General features: G+C 44.7%; 1 protein-coding gene across 4 annotated transcripts in view; it reads right to left on the reverse strand.

Annotated features, from left to right (window-relative positions):
• Positions 1–8,638, reverse strand: part of LOC116845333 (cytochrome P450 306a1) — a 35,644-nt gene extending 27,006 nt beyond the window's left edge. The window contains exons 1-4 of one of the 4 annotated variants that reach the window (XM_032817882.1): positions 3,307–3,335; positions 2,806–2,904; positions 2,576–2,733; positions 1,097–1,474 (exon numbers count right to left, since the gene is read on the reverse strand). In XM_032817882.1, the coding sequence (XP_032673773.1) occupies positions 1,097–1,421 (325 nt within the window). In that variant the 5' untranslated portion in view covers positions 1,422–1,474; positions 2,576–2,733; positions 2,806–2,904; positions 3,307–3,335. Of the gene's footprint in view, positions 1–1,096; positions 1,475–2,575; positions 2,734–2,805; positions 2,905–3,305; positions 3,403–8,304 lie in introns of those variants that run through there. The other 3 variants (XM_032817883.1, XM_032817884.1, XM_032817881.1) reach the window with 3 other exon arrangements.
• Between the last annotated feature and the right edge of the window lie 5,616 nt (positions 8,639–14,254).

Genomic DNA, 14,254 nt, shown 5'->3' on the forward strand with positions numbered 1-14,254 from the left:
GCACATGTCGAAAAAACACTTTATCGCGTTCCATTTTTCACAAAGCAAAAGAAATTGTTGTTTAGGAAAATAATTGTGTATGCTGACTGAATGTTATCGAGAAATGTCGAAATTAATCACAAACTACCTGTTTCGTTAGTAATGACTACTAGAACTGTTTGCATTGCCATCTAACATTTGCGGGCGGAAACTAAGTTAAGGTCCTAATATGTCCTCAATTCAGATTAATTCAACTAATTTTCTTCCGTACATACAACGGCAGGCAAAGCCTCGGAGAACAAAAAAAAAGTATTATGATTATGTAAGAAGCGGAAATTCAGAGAAGAAGTCGAGTTTGCGCGGCCGTCAAGTGGAGTTACTTTTGGAGCGAATCCTAGCGATCTCTCGGGAATACACTTGAAGAGCTGTTAGAACGACATCGCGGGTAAACACGATGCGAAAGAAATTCATTTCGCGTTTGCACCAGGGCGAGGTCTCTTCAAAGAGACTTTCACTGTACATACACGTCGGGTTAACGCGGAAGAATGCTTGTAGGTCGGCGATTTTACCGACAGCAGACGGTGACGTACGCCACCCGGAAGCTCTCTAAATCCTCCAACGGCCGACGTCGGGTCGACCTCGTTTCCTCTCCACGAGACAGACCAGACGTCAGCTTTTTGTGGATCCTAAGGCACCGCCAGGCAAGTGAATTTTTTAGCTGTTTAGTAGGTTAGTCGGCCCACAGTCACGAGACTTCCTTCGTTAGAGGAACCGTTACGTCCTACAACGACCGGCGGTGCCCTTCCATTGTGACTGGTCGCTCCATTGTTACCGGTTCTCTCTCGGCGAGTCGCGATCGTTCGCGCGAGTTTCACGACTCGTGTTCGCCACAAACGTACGACACGACGCCATACGTGAAGGTCTCCTCATGTGAGTTACTTAAATTATATATATTAGATCGCAGGTCGAAAAGGGGACGCGACTGACAATCGCATGGAATAATAGGGTCAGTTTGTGCTACATCACGCAAAATTATGTGGGTCACCTGTCTCCCTTACTTAATACAAAAGAAACTGTTACTAGGTATTCCTGTCCATCAGCAGAAAAAGTCACTCACCGTATCCCTGCATCATTCCGTGCGTTAAATAGAGTGGAGCCCTGCCGGCAAATGCGTCCTTAGCAAAGGCCTGCCTCACCAGCCGAGGATCCGACAGCAGGATCGTGTACACAGAGCCCATTCGAAGCCCGCAAATCGGTCCGTATTTCTTCGCGAGATTCATCAACGACACGTGAGGATTCTTGGGATCTAACCACGGTAGATACCCGAGGAAGGGGATGCCGAGTGGTCCCGGAGGGAGTCGAAACGTTTTGTAATTTTTGCCAAGGATATAAACAAAAATAAGGAAGCATATGCCGAGGATAACGTATATAAGGAATGCCATTGTTTAATGTTTCAAGGAAGTGTGACAGATTAACGCGTCGCCTAGATTAATGCCTGAAAGTGAAGAAAAAAAGTAATAATAGATCTCTTTTAAGTTTTGCCACAATAGAATATTATGTCATTTTCTTCAAATTTATATTCACTATTTTTTATCTTCCTATAACACACACACACACACACACACACACAATGTATTTGTCGCCCGAAGCAATTTCGTCGGATATATATCGCATAGCATGATGCATGTGTAACCGTCAGTGACAAAGACGCCAGTAAGAGATAATGACTTTATAATAGAACTATTTGCTATCGCCGCGAAGGTGGAAAACTCTTTCGCGATTATCTCGTGAGCAAGGTGCGCGCTGTTACACGGACGTAATAAATTACGTAAATGCCTCGTGCATAGAAAGGATGCGCGCGCGCGAATGGTCCGTCGCGGTTGTAAACGTATTCTAATTGAGGGAACGCGATTGCAACTTCCAGGAATGGCAACGGCAGAAATGAATGATAAACACCTTTCTCTGCGCCTAAGGCGAGCGTAGAGACGTATGAACTTATCTCATTATCAAGAGACAGAGGCACGTGCACAATCGTGAAGAGGATGAGGAACGGTTCCGTGCGATATAGGCCGACACGTGATCCAACACGTGCCAGCGAGTCGCCGTTTCAATCGAGGAAGCTCACTTGCCATGGCGCGCCACTTGGATTTTTATATCTGTCAGCGCACTTGGGTTCGCAAAGTTGTTTAGCGGTTATGGCATTTCGTATTTTTACACAACCCAACTGCGGTGTAAATTAACTCTTTCGCGCCTGATGAAAGGCAAATGTTTCGGCTTTCACGAGTAATTTAAAGTAAATGGTTATGAGAATACTGTATTTTGTTTGACAAAATACGAAACAAAATACGACAAAATACGATCTTGTAGACAAATATACTTTAAAAAAAGTGAATGTGTTTAATTATATATCTATACGTCTCAAGATTCTTCCGACTGTATTCAGTATGTTCTGTGAAAAAAAAATTTTTTTACGAATGCAGATCGTGTTTTAGCTTTATTGAAAAGTTATAACAGGAATATATGAAAGACAAACGACACGATAACGGACTTGTTGTTAGTACAACACACAAGGTAATAATAAATAGCAGATACTTATCTAATCTCTATATGCGAGCTATGTTTACTACTTGAGATCACTGAAGGTAATGGATGTAACTTCAAGCGCTTCAGTACTCGAATGATCATTATCCTCGAAGACGAATAGGTCGAGGAGAAGCAATTATTTAGCTTCCAAGATCGCCCGCCACTATACTTCTACTTGTAGAAGACAGAGAGAACAAAGTTTGGCCGGAAAATTCGCGTATTGTAACGCTAAATAAAACTCACCGAATACTGCAAACACTAGATGATCACCATAAAAATATAGTAGACACAATTTGCTCATTTAAATTCGTTGAACACGAGAATTATGACAAAAATTTGGATCTGTAACGAAGAAAAAAGAAATTTACGATCATTAAAAAAAAAATATATATATATATATATATATAATAATATTTACACGCGGAGAAAGAGAGAGAATATTATAATTTTCTTTTCATATAAATCTTTTCTTCAATTTTACTATGTTTCTAGTAGTACTGGAATAGGCTATCAGTAAAATCTATCCTGCTAAGGAATATAACAAATTTCTTAATAGCACATTTCAGTTGCTAAAATATAAATAGCATACATGAAACGAAAGAATAATAAAATATTGCAGAATGTTTATTCTCGATAACAAACTCTATTCCTCCGTTAAAAGATTCTATAATTTTTGTTATAAAATTATCTCCGTGTATGCAATAAAATTTGCGTAAAGAGACTGGAAAATTGTATATACATAACTGGTATTGAAAGAAATACACACGATGTGACAACGGCCACGGTTTCGAACTAAATGCCGCCGCGAGACTATTGTCGAAAGTGATCCCCGGATTGTTTGACTACCAAATGACGTTTCGTGCTGCGACAGCGAAGATTTGTTCTGCGATACACAACCGACGACATTAGAGTAGAGTTCAGAGTTTCGCTCGAGCATTAAAACCGAGATTGAAAACTCGTTCAGAAAATTTAATATCCGCTTTAAAAAACTTGATTTTCTGATAGAGAGATTAAACTGTATTATTTTACCAACGTTCAGATATATGAGAATGTTAAAAATTTTTACACGTACAACAATCGATAATTATACGTTTGACATGTGATAGCAGGCGCTTATATTATAAATTACGTAGTTTAGAGGAAAATTGATTAAACTCATGATGCGATAAGAATAAAGATTAAAATCCGATCACGAGATACGATTTAATATTTTTCGTACTCTGCGCCAATGCGAGCTGGAATTTCTTCACGTGGAAGTACCCTTTTCGATGACTAGTAGTATAAAAAGTTACATATCTACCTGATTCCACAGGTCTTCTGGTTGTCTGAATTTTATTCGGCATTGAGTCGGCTGCTTTTTTCGATTTACACTGAAATTCTTCCATTTACACTGAAGTTCTTCGATTTATACTGGAATTTATATATATAATGTTATATTAAATAAATATTTTGTAGAACGATATGTATAACTTCAGGTAACTCTGTTCGCGGAAGATTTATTATTGAATTGCACGTCAGTATCGCAATTTTTACACATTTATATTCATCACATGAATAAAAAAAGTAATTGCATAAATAAAACCAGTTCCTCCTAAGTTCCTTGTAAGTCATGCTTGTAGTCACGAGAGAACATTACGAATGTATTTCTAATATCTCCACACCAACGACCCGTTGCCCTTACGCACACGTTGGCCTTCTTGGCCAACCTTACGAGCATCCTGTATGTGCGCTCACCTCGACTCACGTGCGAGCTATTCGACTTCACCAATCACGTGCAAGTTTATACATCGATCGCGCCTCTGCGAGCTGAATTCAATTTATTTGGTACGTGCCCGGGCGCGGGATAAACTAAAGAAAGATGAAGAAAAAAAAGAGAGAGCTCAATTTCCTATCGACCTACTGCCCGTTCAAGGAGGCCCGGGCCAAGAAGTTCCAACCGTTAAAGAGTACACTTTGACCTCCTGGGGAGCTACTTTAGAAGAACTGTTTGGCAAGAAACGTTTATCTCGTTGCATCAATACCTAAAAATCAAGCCGAAGAATATTCTACGTGCTATTGAATCAGGAAATACTGATACATCGTATGTCTCCTCCGTAAAAGTATTCTCACTCGACGAAAAACCTGACGTAAAATTCAAGCTTTTGCATTTTTAAACAATAATCAAAAGGAGACACCGCATCAGAACGGGAATCTGATTTTCTCCAGGCCCGATCGTAAAATCGGCCGACTCGTCGGTTTGTATTCATCGTTCGTGATCGCGGTGATGCCGATGCGAAATTGCTGATGCGATCCTTTTTTTCAGGTTACGTTTGCCTGGCGGGAGACTCGCTCGCTCGCTCGTTTGCTTACTTGCTTGCTCGTTCGTTCGCTCGCTCGTTCGTTCGTTCTCGAGGACACGATTGAGAAACGGCCCGAACGAGGGGGCAACCAATCGACTTTCGCGAGGGCAAAAGACGTGCAACCGGAACGAAAGAATAAGCTGTCGGTGTACCGATAGTAAAAATGATGACAATTATTTATTTCGCAAGATGTGATAGAGAATTATGTTACCTAGTCAGCCGCGCTTATCTGACCAACAACGTATCTGATCACTGTTATCTAATCTAAAACGCATCTGCATATGCAATTGGATGTACTTGAAACGAGATATCAAAGCACATCTTGATGAAAGATAATTTCTCGTTCTTTACTTGAACCGTGACTTAAGAGCTGAATGAAACAAAATGTCCCATATTTCCGGGGTTAGTTGTCCCATAGCACCGGAGCTAGTTATCCCATATTTTTGAAACTAGTCCTATCGAGTCCCCACGGGAGCTAGTTATCCCGTACTTCCGATATTCTTACAATTGCGACTATTCCTTTCTTTCTTTATTTATTTTTTTATTGAAGGCTTAATGTTAAAGTACCAATCCCTGGATGCTAGTACCTAACTGTGGATATTCTTATTGTTTTGGTGTTTTTTTAAATGCGTATATTTAAACTTTCAATGTAGGATATATGCTCACGAAACAATTGGTCTACATAAATCTGGATATGCTGAGCACAGATTCAACAGTAAAATACAGAATAATGTTATGTAGTTGCTGCAAGCACAGAACAATCGCCGAGTCACTGGCGATGCAGCAGTGGCCATATCTGTTTGCTCCAACCAAAGGGTGCCCATAATAAATGTCACCCCACCGATTTCTGGCTGCTACAAGTACACTGAGAAAAAAATATTTAAAAATTATCAAATATTTCTTAGGTGGGAGTGCCATTAATATATTTACTTAAATTCTTTTCATTTAAACCGAATATTGTCTACTCGATTTAGCTAAACAATGTTCGATTTAAATGAGGAAAAAGAATGATGCCAATGATCCATAGGCCATGTATCCTATTTCTGGGCAGTAAAAATTGTACTTAAAATGGACAGTAAATTAAAGGCCTTGATGAGCTGATTACAAAGATATAAGTTTTAGACTCGCCGTATCAACATTACGATCCAAAAAGGTCCCAAATTTTAGACTACTGTCAAATTAATGTTTCTTTAGCAAAACTTTACGAATTTTAAAAATTCAAAATGCTACATTTAATAAAACTAAATGAAGAATTTAATGATATAAATTCCATGTTTCAAATTGACCGGAAGTAGAAAATTCCAATTGAAATATCAACTTTATTTTAGAACATGAAGTGCATAGAAAAATGCACCTTAACTTATTCAAAAACATTAGAAATACTCAAATTGTTTTTGCTCAACTATTTTAAAAGCTAGATCAAACAAAATTCAACTTTTGAAATGAAAGAAACATAAAGAAAATAACCTAAAATTTGGGAACTTTTTGGACCGCAGTGTTAGAACAATAAACTGGGCGGCTCTAAAAGTTATATCTTTGTAATCAGCTCATCAAGGCCTTTAATTTGGTATCCATTTTAAATACAATTTTCACTGCCCAGAAATGAGGTACATGTTGACGTCACTCTTTGATTTAATACTAGAAGGACCAAAGTAGCCAATTTGTCTCCTCGCAAAATTCAAACAGCTATAACTTTCTTCAATTTCTCTTCCATGTGATAATCTCTTGTGACTTTTTATCATAATCTTAATTTTGGTGAATGAAAAATTTAATTACACAAGATGGTGTGTTAAATTTTTATTTAATTGTCTACCTAGAAGAATCCTTGGAGCCAATTTGGCTCCCTTATTTCTGATATTGCTTTCACATATGTTTTACGATTTTATTAACAAATTTTATGACTAAAGAGATACATATGTATAAAAATATTTATTTATCTTTTTAAAGTCATAAAACTTGTTAATAAAATCGTAAAACATATGTGAATGCAATATCAGAAATAAGGGAGTCAAATTGGCTCTAACGGTCTTTCTAGGTAGACAATTAAATAAAAATTCAACATACCATCTTGTGTAATTAAATTTTTTTTATTTACCAAAATTAAAATTGTGATGAAAAGTCACAAGAGGTTATCATATAGAAGAGAAATTGAAAAAAAAATTATAGCTGTTTGAATTTTGCGAGGAGCCAAATTGACTACCTTGGTCCTTTTAGTGTTAAATAAATATGTTAATGGTACATCTAAGAAATATTTGTTAATTTTTAGATATTTTTTTTCTCAGTGTAAATCACACATAAGTACACTAATGTAAATGATGATCAAGGTAATCATATCAACCATACACATTACCATCACACAAAGATAACAAGAATAATGCAACTCTGTTGCTCTGCTGCTAATTTTAATTTTTGGTTATGTGTACTATATTTTTTCCGTGTACTACGTTGAAAATTTAAATGTTGGTATTCAATAATCTAAACAATAAAAACGTCCAGAGTTAGGCATCCTTAGTCTTAGTGTCTAGGATTTTTGGTACTTTTGCCTTACGAAAAGAAAATCGTGCGTTAACACGCTTTAAGGGAAATAGCGGCCAAGACGAGCAGCCAAGATCGCCACTTATCGCAGGTGCGTGACGTCCTTCGCTCGCACGAAATTCGCTTGCTCGCGAATAAGTCACGCACTCTCGCGAGCGCGGCCATGCGTAACGCTCGGACGCGCTCGGCTGCTGCGTTTCGCGCGGAGATTCGCTATTGCGAGGATGCTACGCTGGAGGAGCGCAGTTACCGGATGATGGGCGCGCCACTTTCCCTCCGCCATAAAACAAACTGGATTGCGGAGGAGGAAGAGGAGCAAGAGGAGACGCAGGAGAAGGTGACGTAGGTGACGAGGAGGTGAGGTGCACGCAGCCACGGAGGAGGCCGAAACGTGATCGGCCGTGCACGTTGCAGGCCGATCGACGAACGCACTCATGAGGGAGCTCCCTTACGACGCGGCGCGGATCGCGGACATTTGGGAAACGTGAGGCACGTTGACGATCGCGCCGCGCGATTATCGGCAATTGCGCCGCGGTCGTCTCTCGCGCCGCCGACGATATGCTCGACCTTTTCTCTCGCCCTCGACGATCTCCCAGACTCCGGAGGCACGCGTGTACGCACCAACGTCCAGTTCTGGTGTGACTAAGCGTTCTCAGACTGCTCGACAACACGCGAGACTCGAGACGCTAACTTATTAAGGATTAATCATGTTATCTCGTTAAGGGTGATCGATCTCTAGTCTCTAACCGATTAAGGGAGTGACTCTCTCGGGACGTGCTCGCGGGTACAGGAATAAATCACACCTCCACTCTCGATGATGGCAAATGCGGCAGAAAAGGGCGAAAGTATCACGTTTGCGAATACTCACCGGTGCCGTCGTTTCCGATGAAAGGAAGTTTGGTCTTTCCTTTCTTTTTCTCCGTGGAATCGGCTGAAGCTGCGCTGACCGACCGACCGAACACCTCCTGGTCACTTCCTCCGACAAAGAGACTCAAACCCGCGATCGATAACTCATTCTACGAAGTTGTAGCGCCAGTTGAGAGGAAGGGAAGAAGAGAATGAAGGGCGAACGTCGACTCCTTAATCGGCTCCTACTCGGACCTCGGTGGATAAAGCGAACGGCCGCTGATGAGAGATCGGTAGCCCCCGCGATGGACCCCGCGCGACTCCCTTCCCTCGTCCGCCTTCCTCCCGCGCAGTGCCGGTTCTGGTATGCACCGTCGACCGATCTGCAGCGGAACCGAGAGTGCAAGAGCACCCGAGCTATCTGATGGGACGTGCAACGACCGACAAAGGTCACTCGCAACGTTAAATCTGCATATTGCTTCTCGTGCCTCTCCGCCTCGTGTCTCGTTCATTCTCCTTCGGCGCGCTGAATCGACCAGGTAAGGTAAGGGGAACGCCGCCGAGAACCGCCCGGTCGATCGGTCGGTCGCACCAGGTAGGTGGACGATGTGGACGTCGTCGTCGTCGCCGAGACGCAGGACCAGGAAAACAGAGCCACGATTGACGATTTTCGCTTGACGACGGCGTACCGATCGAGCGAAAGTAACGCGAGATTATTTCCGACCGTCGCTTGAGAACCGGTTCAATTTTTTAACGTGTGAAAAAAACTGATATGAATGCGATTAATTTGAAAATATACAGAGACCGACGGCGGCATTTGCGAAATTAGCTTCGCAGTAAAGTCCACGACTCCGGTTCTACCTCTCTCTATATATTTATTCTCTTTTTTCCCTTTGGAAAAAGGATATAGAAGTGAAGATGAACGTTTGGGACGAACTTGAGGGAGCATTTCTTCGCGCTTGGAGAACAAAATGCAAGGTTTTGCATCCGCTTCGCGGATTTGGCGGACGAAAGGACGGGATTGTTGTCGGATTTGGGCACTAGACGTGGCGGAAAAGAGGAAGAGCAGAGCGTGAGAGTTCGTCGTCTCGTCTAACGCGGATGATAATCTCGCCTAAAAACCTCGTATCGTGTCGCAGAGACGACGAGCGGCAGGTTGGCGAGCAAAAGAAAGAGCAGAGATGAAATAGAGGAGGGGGTGGTGAGGAGGCGCAACCGATCGTTTCGAAATTTCGAGACGCCGATCTCCACCGACACCGATCATCGCAGGTAGATTGTAGAGCTCAATAGAATTAATCGCGGTGATCGATGTGCTCCAGATAATGGCTGCCCGCGTTAAGAGATCGTTAAGCCGCGCCGCCGAGTCGATGAACCACTTGGAATAATCGAGGGTTTCATCCTCGGACGCGCGTCCAATCTGGTTCTCGCAAACATGAGAGATAGAGCGTTATTCCAGCTCCAAAGAGTGAATCTCGACAAATTTTCTCAACTGTTTGCGGAAAACCTTCGAATTTCCGACTTGACCTCGAAGTGACTTGGCGTCATTCCAACAGACTTATCACGAACGTTACCCGCCTCCACAAGTGACTTCCAGTTGCTTACAAACGGAAATTTGCCACCATCTACTCTGATCCTTCTTTCTACCCTCTCTTTCCCTTTGACCGGTGACGACGAGTGCGACAAGTGTCGCCGAGTTTTCTACCGCTGGGAAAAGCGTCCGTCAGACTTCCTCCTGAGAATCCTGAAGAGAACTCTCGTCCAAGTGCGAAGGGGTTAGCGCACGGACGAGGCGCCAAAGATAGCTTTTCAGCGAGGGGGGCCCAACAACCCTCCCCCTCGAGAACTATAGACCGTTATTTACGGCCTCCACCTCCTCCTGGTCGCCACCGGCCCCCGACTCCCCCGAAGCACCGGCGCATAACTACCACCACCTACCGTATAAGTGTAAGCCGGATTCTTCTCTCTCTCTGAGGCGGCGGCGGCGGTGGCGACGACGGCGGCAGACATCGAGCAGCCATCTAGATATCGTCTGGAGCGTGCATTGAACGCAGGGGGAATGCACTGAATGCAGAATGCGAGGGTACCAACCCCGGTGTTCTCTCGGGGGTCCCAGGGCTGCTGCAGCCGCCACGGTGATCGATCGTACGAAACGCGCGCGTCTTTTTCCGCCGGGCGCGTCCTTCGCAGACCTCGCGCGCGATCCACGAGAGGTGCGACAAGTGTCTCTTTACATCCGCGGTATCCTTCGCCGTGTCGCGCCGAGTAGCTGAAAGTGGCTCAAGAGCGTGCGGAGGATACGCGCGATTGTCTCTCGGAGCGCGAGAGGACGACCGCGCTAAATCCGTGCCTGGGAGACGGTACAAGCTCCCGGGGTAATGAAATTATTTTTCTTTCGACCTAAGGACGACTACTCCGGGTTCGATGAAACGAATTTTTCCGCGAGGACTGCCCGGACTGCGCGGCGGAGATGCGAGGCGGCGAGCGACCGGCGCGGAGGAGGTGGTGCCTCCGGTGATGGGTTTTTGTCGAGCACGCCTGCCCGAGAGAATAATGAACTCTGGGGTGCGTCGATCTCTCGAAGCCGCGCGCGCGGCAAGCTCCCCCGACGCGCGCGATCCTTCGCGTTGTTCTCCTTTCTCCTCTTTACCCTCTTCCCCTCCCTCTCTCCCTCCCTCTCTCTCTTTCTCTATCCTACCCTCCTTCTCGTTCTCTCACTCTTTGCCTCTCTATCTCTCTGCTGTCCTCGACGACCTCAAAATTGGATGCATCCCATTTTTGCTCTCTCCTTTGTGTTCCCTCGCGTCGGATACGCGCGCGATGACCGAATGATCTTAAAGTCCAGCACATGATCTTCCGTTTTCTTTCCGCGCTGCTCGGCGTGCAAATAAAATAGACGGATCACGCATTGTCCTTCCTGATAATGACATGGAACACGTCGCCGAAGATGAAGATTCTTGATCGAATGTTTGATTAGTTCGCGAACGCAAGAGAAGATAACCGCAGGATCGAACGTAAATTGCTTTAAGAGAGAGAATGATTCCATTAACTGGCCTCATTCACATCGAAGAGAATCGAGGAAAATGATATTTTATGCAAAATTAATACCGCAAACTGTATCGATATGGGACGCGTATTGACTTTGGAGACCAACTGCTCCGAGACGACGTCTATATCTCGACGCCTTTTCCGCAAGTTGAAGAAAGTGCCGGGCGCTGCTCGCGAAGCAGATTCAATTACCTCGCCATTGTTCCTCCGGTGCGCGGCGGGACGAGGATACCTATTTATATCTCGGGGAGATCCTGCGTCTTTTTTACGAGGCACCGAGATAGGTGCCCGAGGCTCCTAAGGATCCCGGCAGCGGGTACAAGGATCGTACATATCTACCAACCTACCTACCTGTTCCCTCTAAACCCTGCACCAGGTATCGACCTACGGGGCAATGAACGACCGGGGTCATTGGCTGGATCCAGTTATCAAGGTTGGGGTCCTTTTCCTTCGGTAGCGAGAGATCGCCGTTTCTCCTCGACACGGATCGACGAACTTTCCAAGCTCACCTGTGCGCACCACCCCGCGCCACACCTATACTAACACAAACCCCTTCGAAATCTGTCGGTCCCCCGCGGCCGGTTAGTCCTTCAGGATTATGAGGAAACGTTGGGTCGCATAGTAACACGTTGATCGGGCCGGCTGCGTGCCGCGAAAAGATCGCGAATCGCTCGCTACGTGACAGCGAGAACTTCATACTGAAGATTCCGGTTCGGCCGGCCGGCCGCCGCGAATCGTTTTATCGACTTTCCCTATGCGCGTACGCTTTCGTGAGACAGACGTGCGTCAATTTATATGTCTAATCTCTGAACACGCTGCTCCAAAATTTCCCTCGTAATATCTGACGTCAAGTTCGCTTCTCGAAACATTATTGTCACAGCTCTGTTCTTTTCAGCTGAACTGTCTCAACTGATGCAACTGGTACAATAAGTTGGAGGCAAATATATTTTGTTCCACCTTAAATTATCGCCTGCACCAATTCAAGCGGTTAAACAGAAAATACCTCACATATATCGTGTGCTGGTATAAGTTCATTCGCACTGAAAATGAGGTTTTTAACCTCATTGTTGTATATTGTACCAGATGAGTTGTTCCTTTTCACCGATTCTGTAGCCCAAAATTCACGCGCGCGCGCGTGACTGTAAGTCCGGTGTCCTTCGAAAATGCATTCCTCGGCACGTAGTCGAATGGCCGAGTGCCCCACAGCTCAAGGATCGTATAAGTTCGAGACTGCATTATGGTTCTTCTTGGAAACGTGGAGGGCCATCATTCCGGAGGCATAAAAGTGGCGCTTCTTGCCAAATATATCCGAAGCGGCGATACCTCCGTGCATGCTCTATTCGTTCCGGTCGTAGAGGAAGAACGTCGACATTGGTCGAGTTCAAGGACCTGTTCTTTCTCCCGCCAAAACTCTCCTTGATGTCTCTTTGGAACGGGGTTCTCGTGTCCTTGCAAGGTGGAGGAGGTGGTGCAGCCAGAGGGCAACGAATGCAGTTAGCTCAATGTACTTGGAAGCCGACTGTTAACCACGAGGCGATTAAATAGCCATACGATTGCGATGTCTGTCGGCGGATTTCGCGATCGAGGTAACTGAATTATCTATTAAAGCTACAACGCGAAACGTCCAATCACATTACATTATCTTGGAGGATAATAAATACTTGGATAAACCGAAAAATCATCGATTGAAGAACATGAAGAACATCATCACCTGATATAGCTTAAGATAAAATAATCTAATCTGCGAATATGTGTGGGCAGCACAAATAATAATTATTTTCACTGATGAGAAAATTAACATTAGCCAACGATAGTATCAATAATATTATCAAATGATAACTGACGATTCTTTCTAAGGTCAAGTGATCAAGCCAATCGACGTACACGCTATGATTATGCCATTGTAAAGCCAAGGCTCTTTCAATTTAATTGACAGCAGAGTCAGAAGCCACACACCAAACGCTTCTAATCGGGCGAAAATGCGAAATGTTTGTTTCCTAAGAGACGAGTGGGCGATCGACGTGATCGAGGTAGAGAAGGTGGAAGAGGAGGACGAGGAGGAAAAGGAGGAGGAGGAAGATCGAGCGTAACCGGTCCAAGGAGAGCTGCGTTCTGATAACCCAGTTTCATGTGCTATCGGTCAGATCGACCTCCCCCGCCTTTGTCGAAGCGGAACGATACTAGCCCTACCACCTCCTTGGCGCGACCGGCTCGGTCATTCAGCCGCGGATAGTCAGTGACTAGTTTGCGACTAGCGGACTAGCTCGAGCTTGGCGCGCGCTTATCGTCCATCTCGCACGGCTGTTACCACCATTCAAGAAAGTATCCGCGACTTACCCTGCTGGTGCATTGCAGAGGGACCTATGCCTCTGTCTTGTAGCGTCTCTTCGGCTAGGGAGTACGCTGATCTGTCGCGATCTTCTCAGGAACTCGGTGCGCGAACGTTATCTGTGTCCAGAGAATAAAATTTGCCACACAGGACAACGAAATGGACGACGCGTATCCATCTATCAAGTATCCTCTCACGATATCTACAATATCGCTTAAGTTTCATACACACACACACACACACACACACACACACACACACACACACACACCGATAGTCCTCCGATTATTCGTCATACGAGAGGAGATGTATTTCGTTCACAGACTCGGCTCAACCTGGCGATCGCCTCTGTCAGGAGATCTCTCAGGAGCACAGTTTTGTTTTGTTTTCGTAGACCTGTGCCATAACGAGGCAGACGATATGTAATTCGCTCGGCGTAATTGGCATCGATGCGCTCGATGTGACGAAACGCGCGCCCGTAGCGCGCACGGGGGAAGCATAAGGCAAATTAGCGAGCCGCCGTCCATGTAGATGACTGTAACGCCAGTGCGTGATTTGAAAGTGCGATAGGTTTACCCCTGCCGTCTCCCCCCCCCCC

The sequence above is a fragment of the Odontomachus brunneus genome, unplaced genomic scaffold, assembly GCF_010583005.1.
Source record: "Odontomachus brunneus isolate Ranch 3 - 2012 unplaced genomic scaffold, Obru_v1 Obru_scaffold_051, whole genome shotgun sequence".
In the NCBI taxonomy this organism is placed as follows: Eukaryota; Metazoa; Arthropoda; class Insecta; order Hymenoptera; family Formicidae; genus Odontomachus; species Odontomachus brunneus.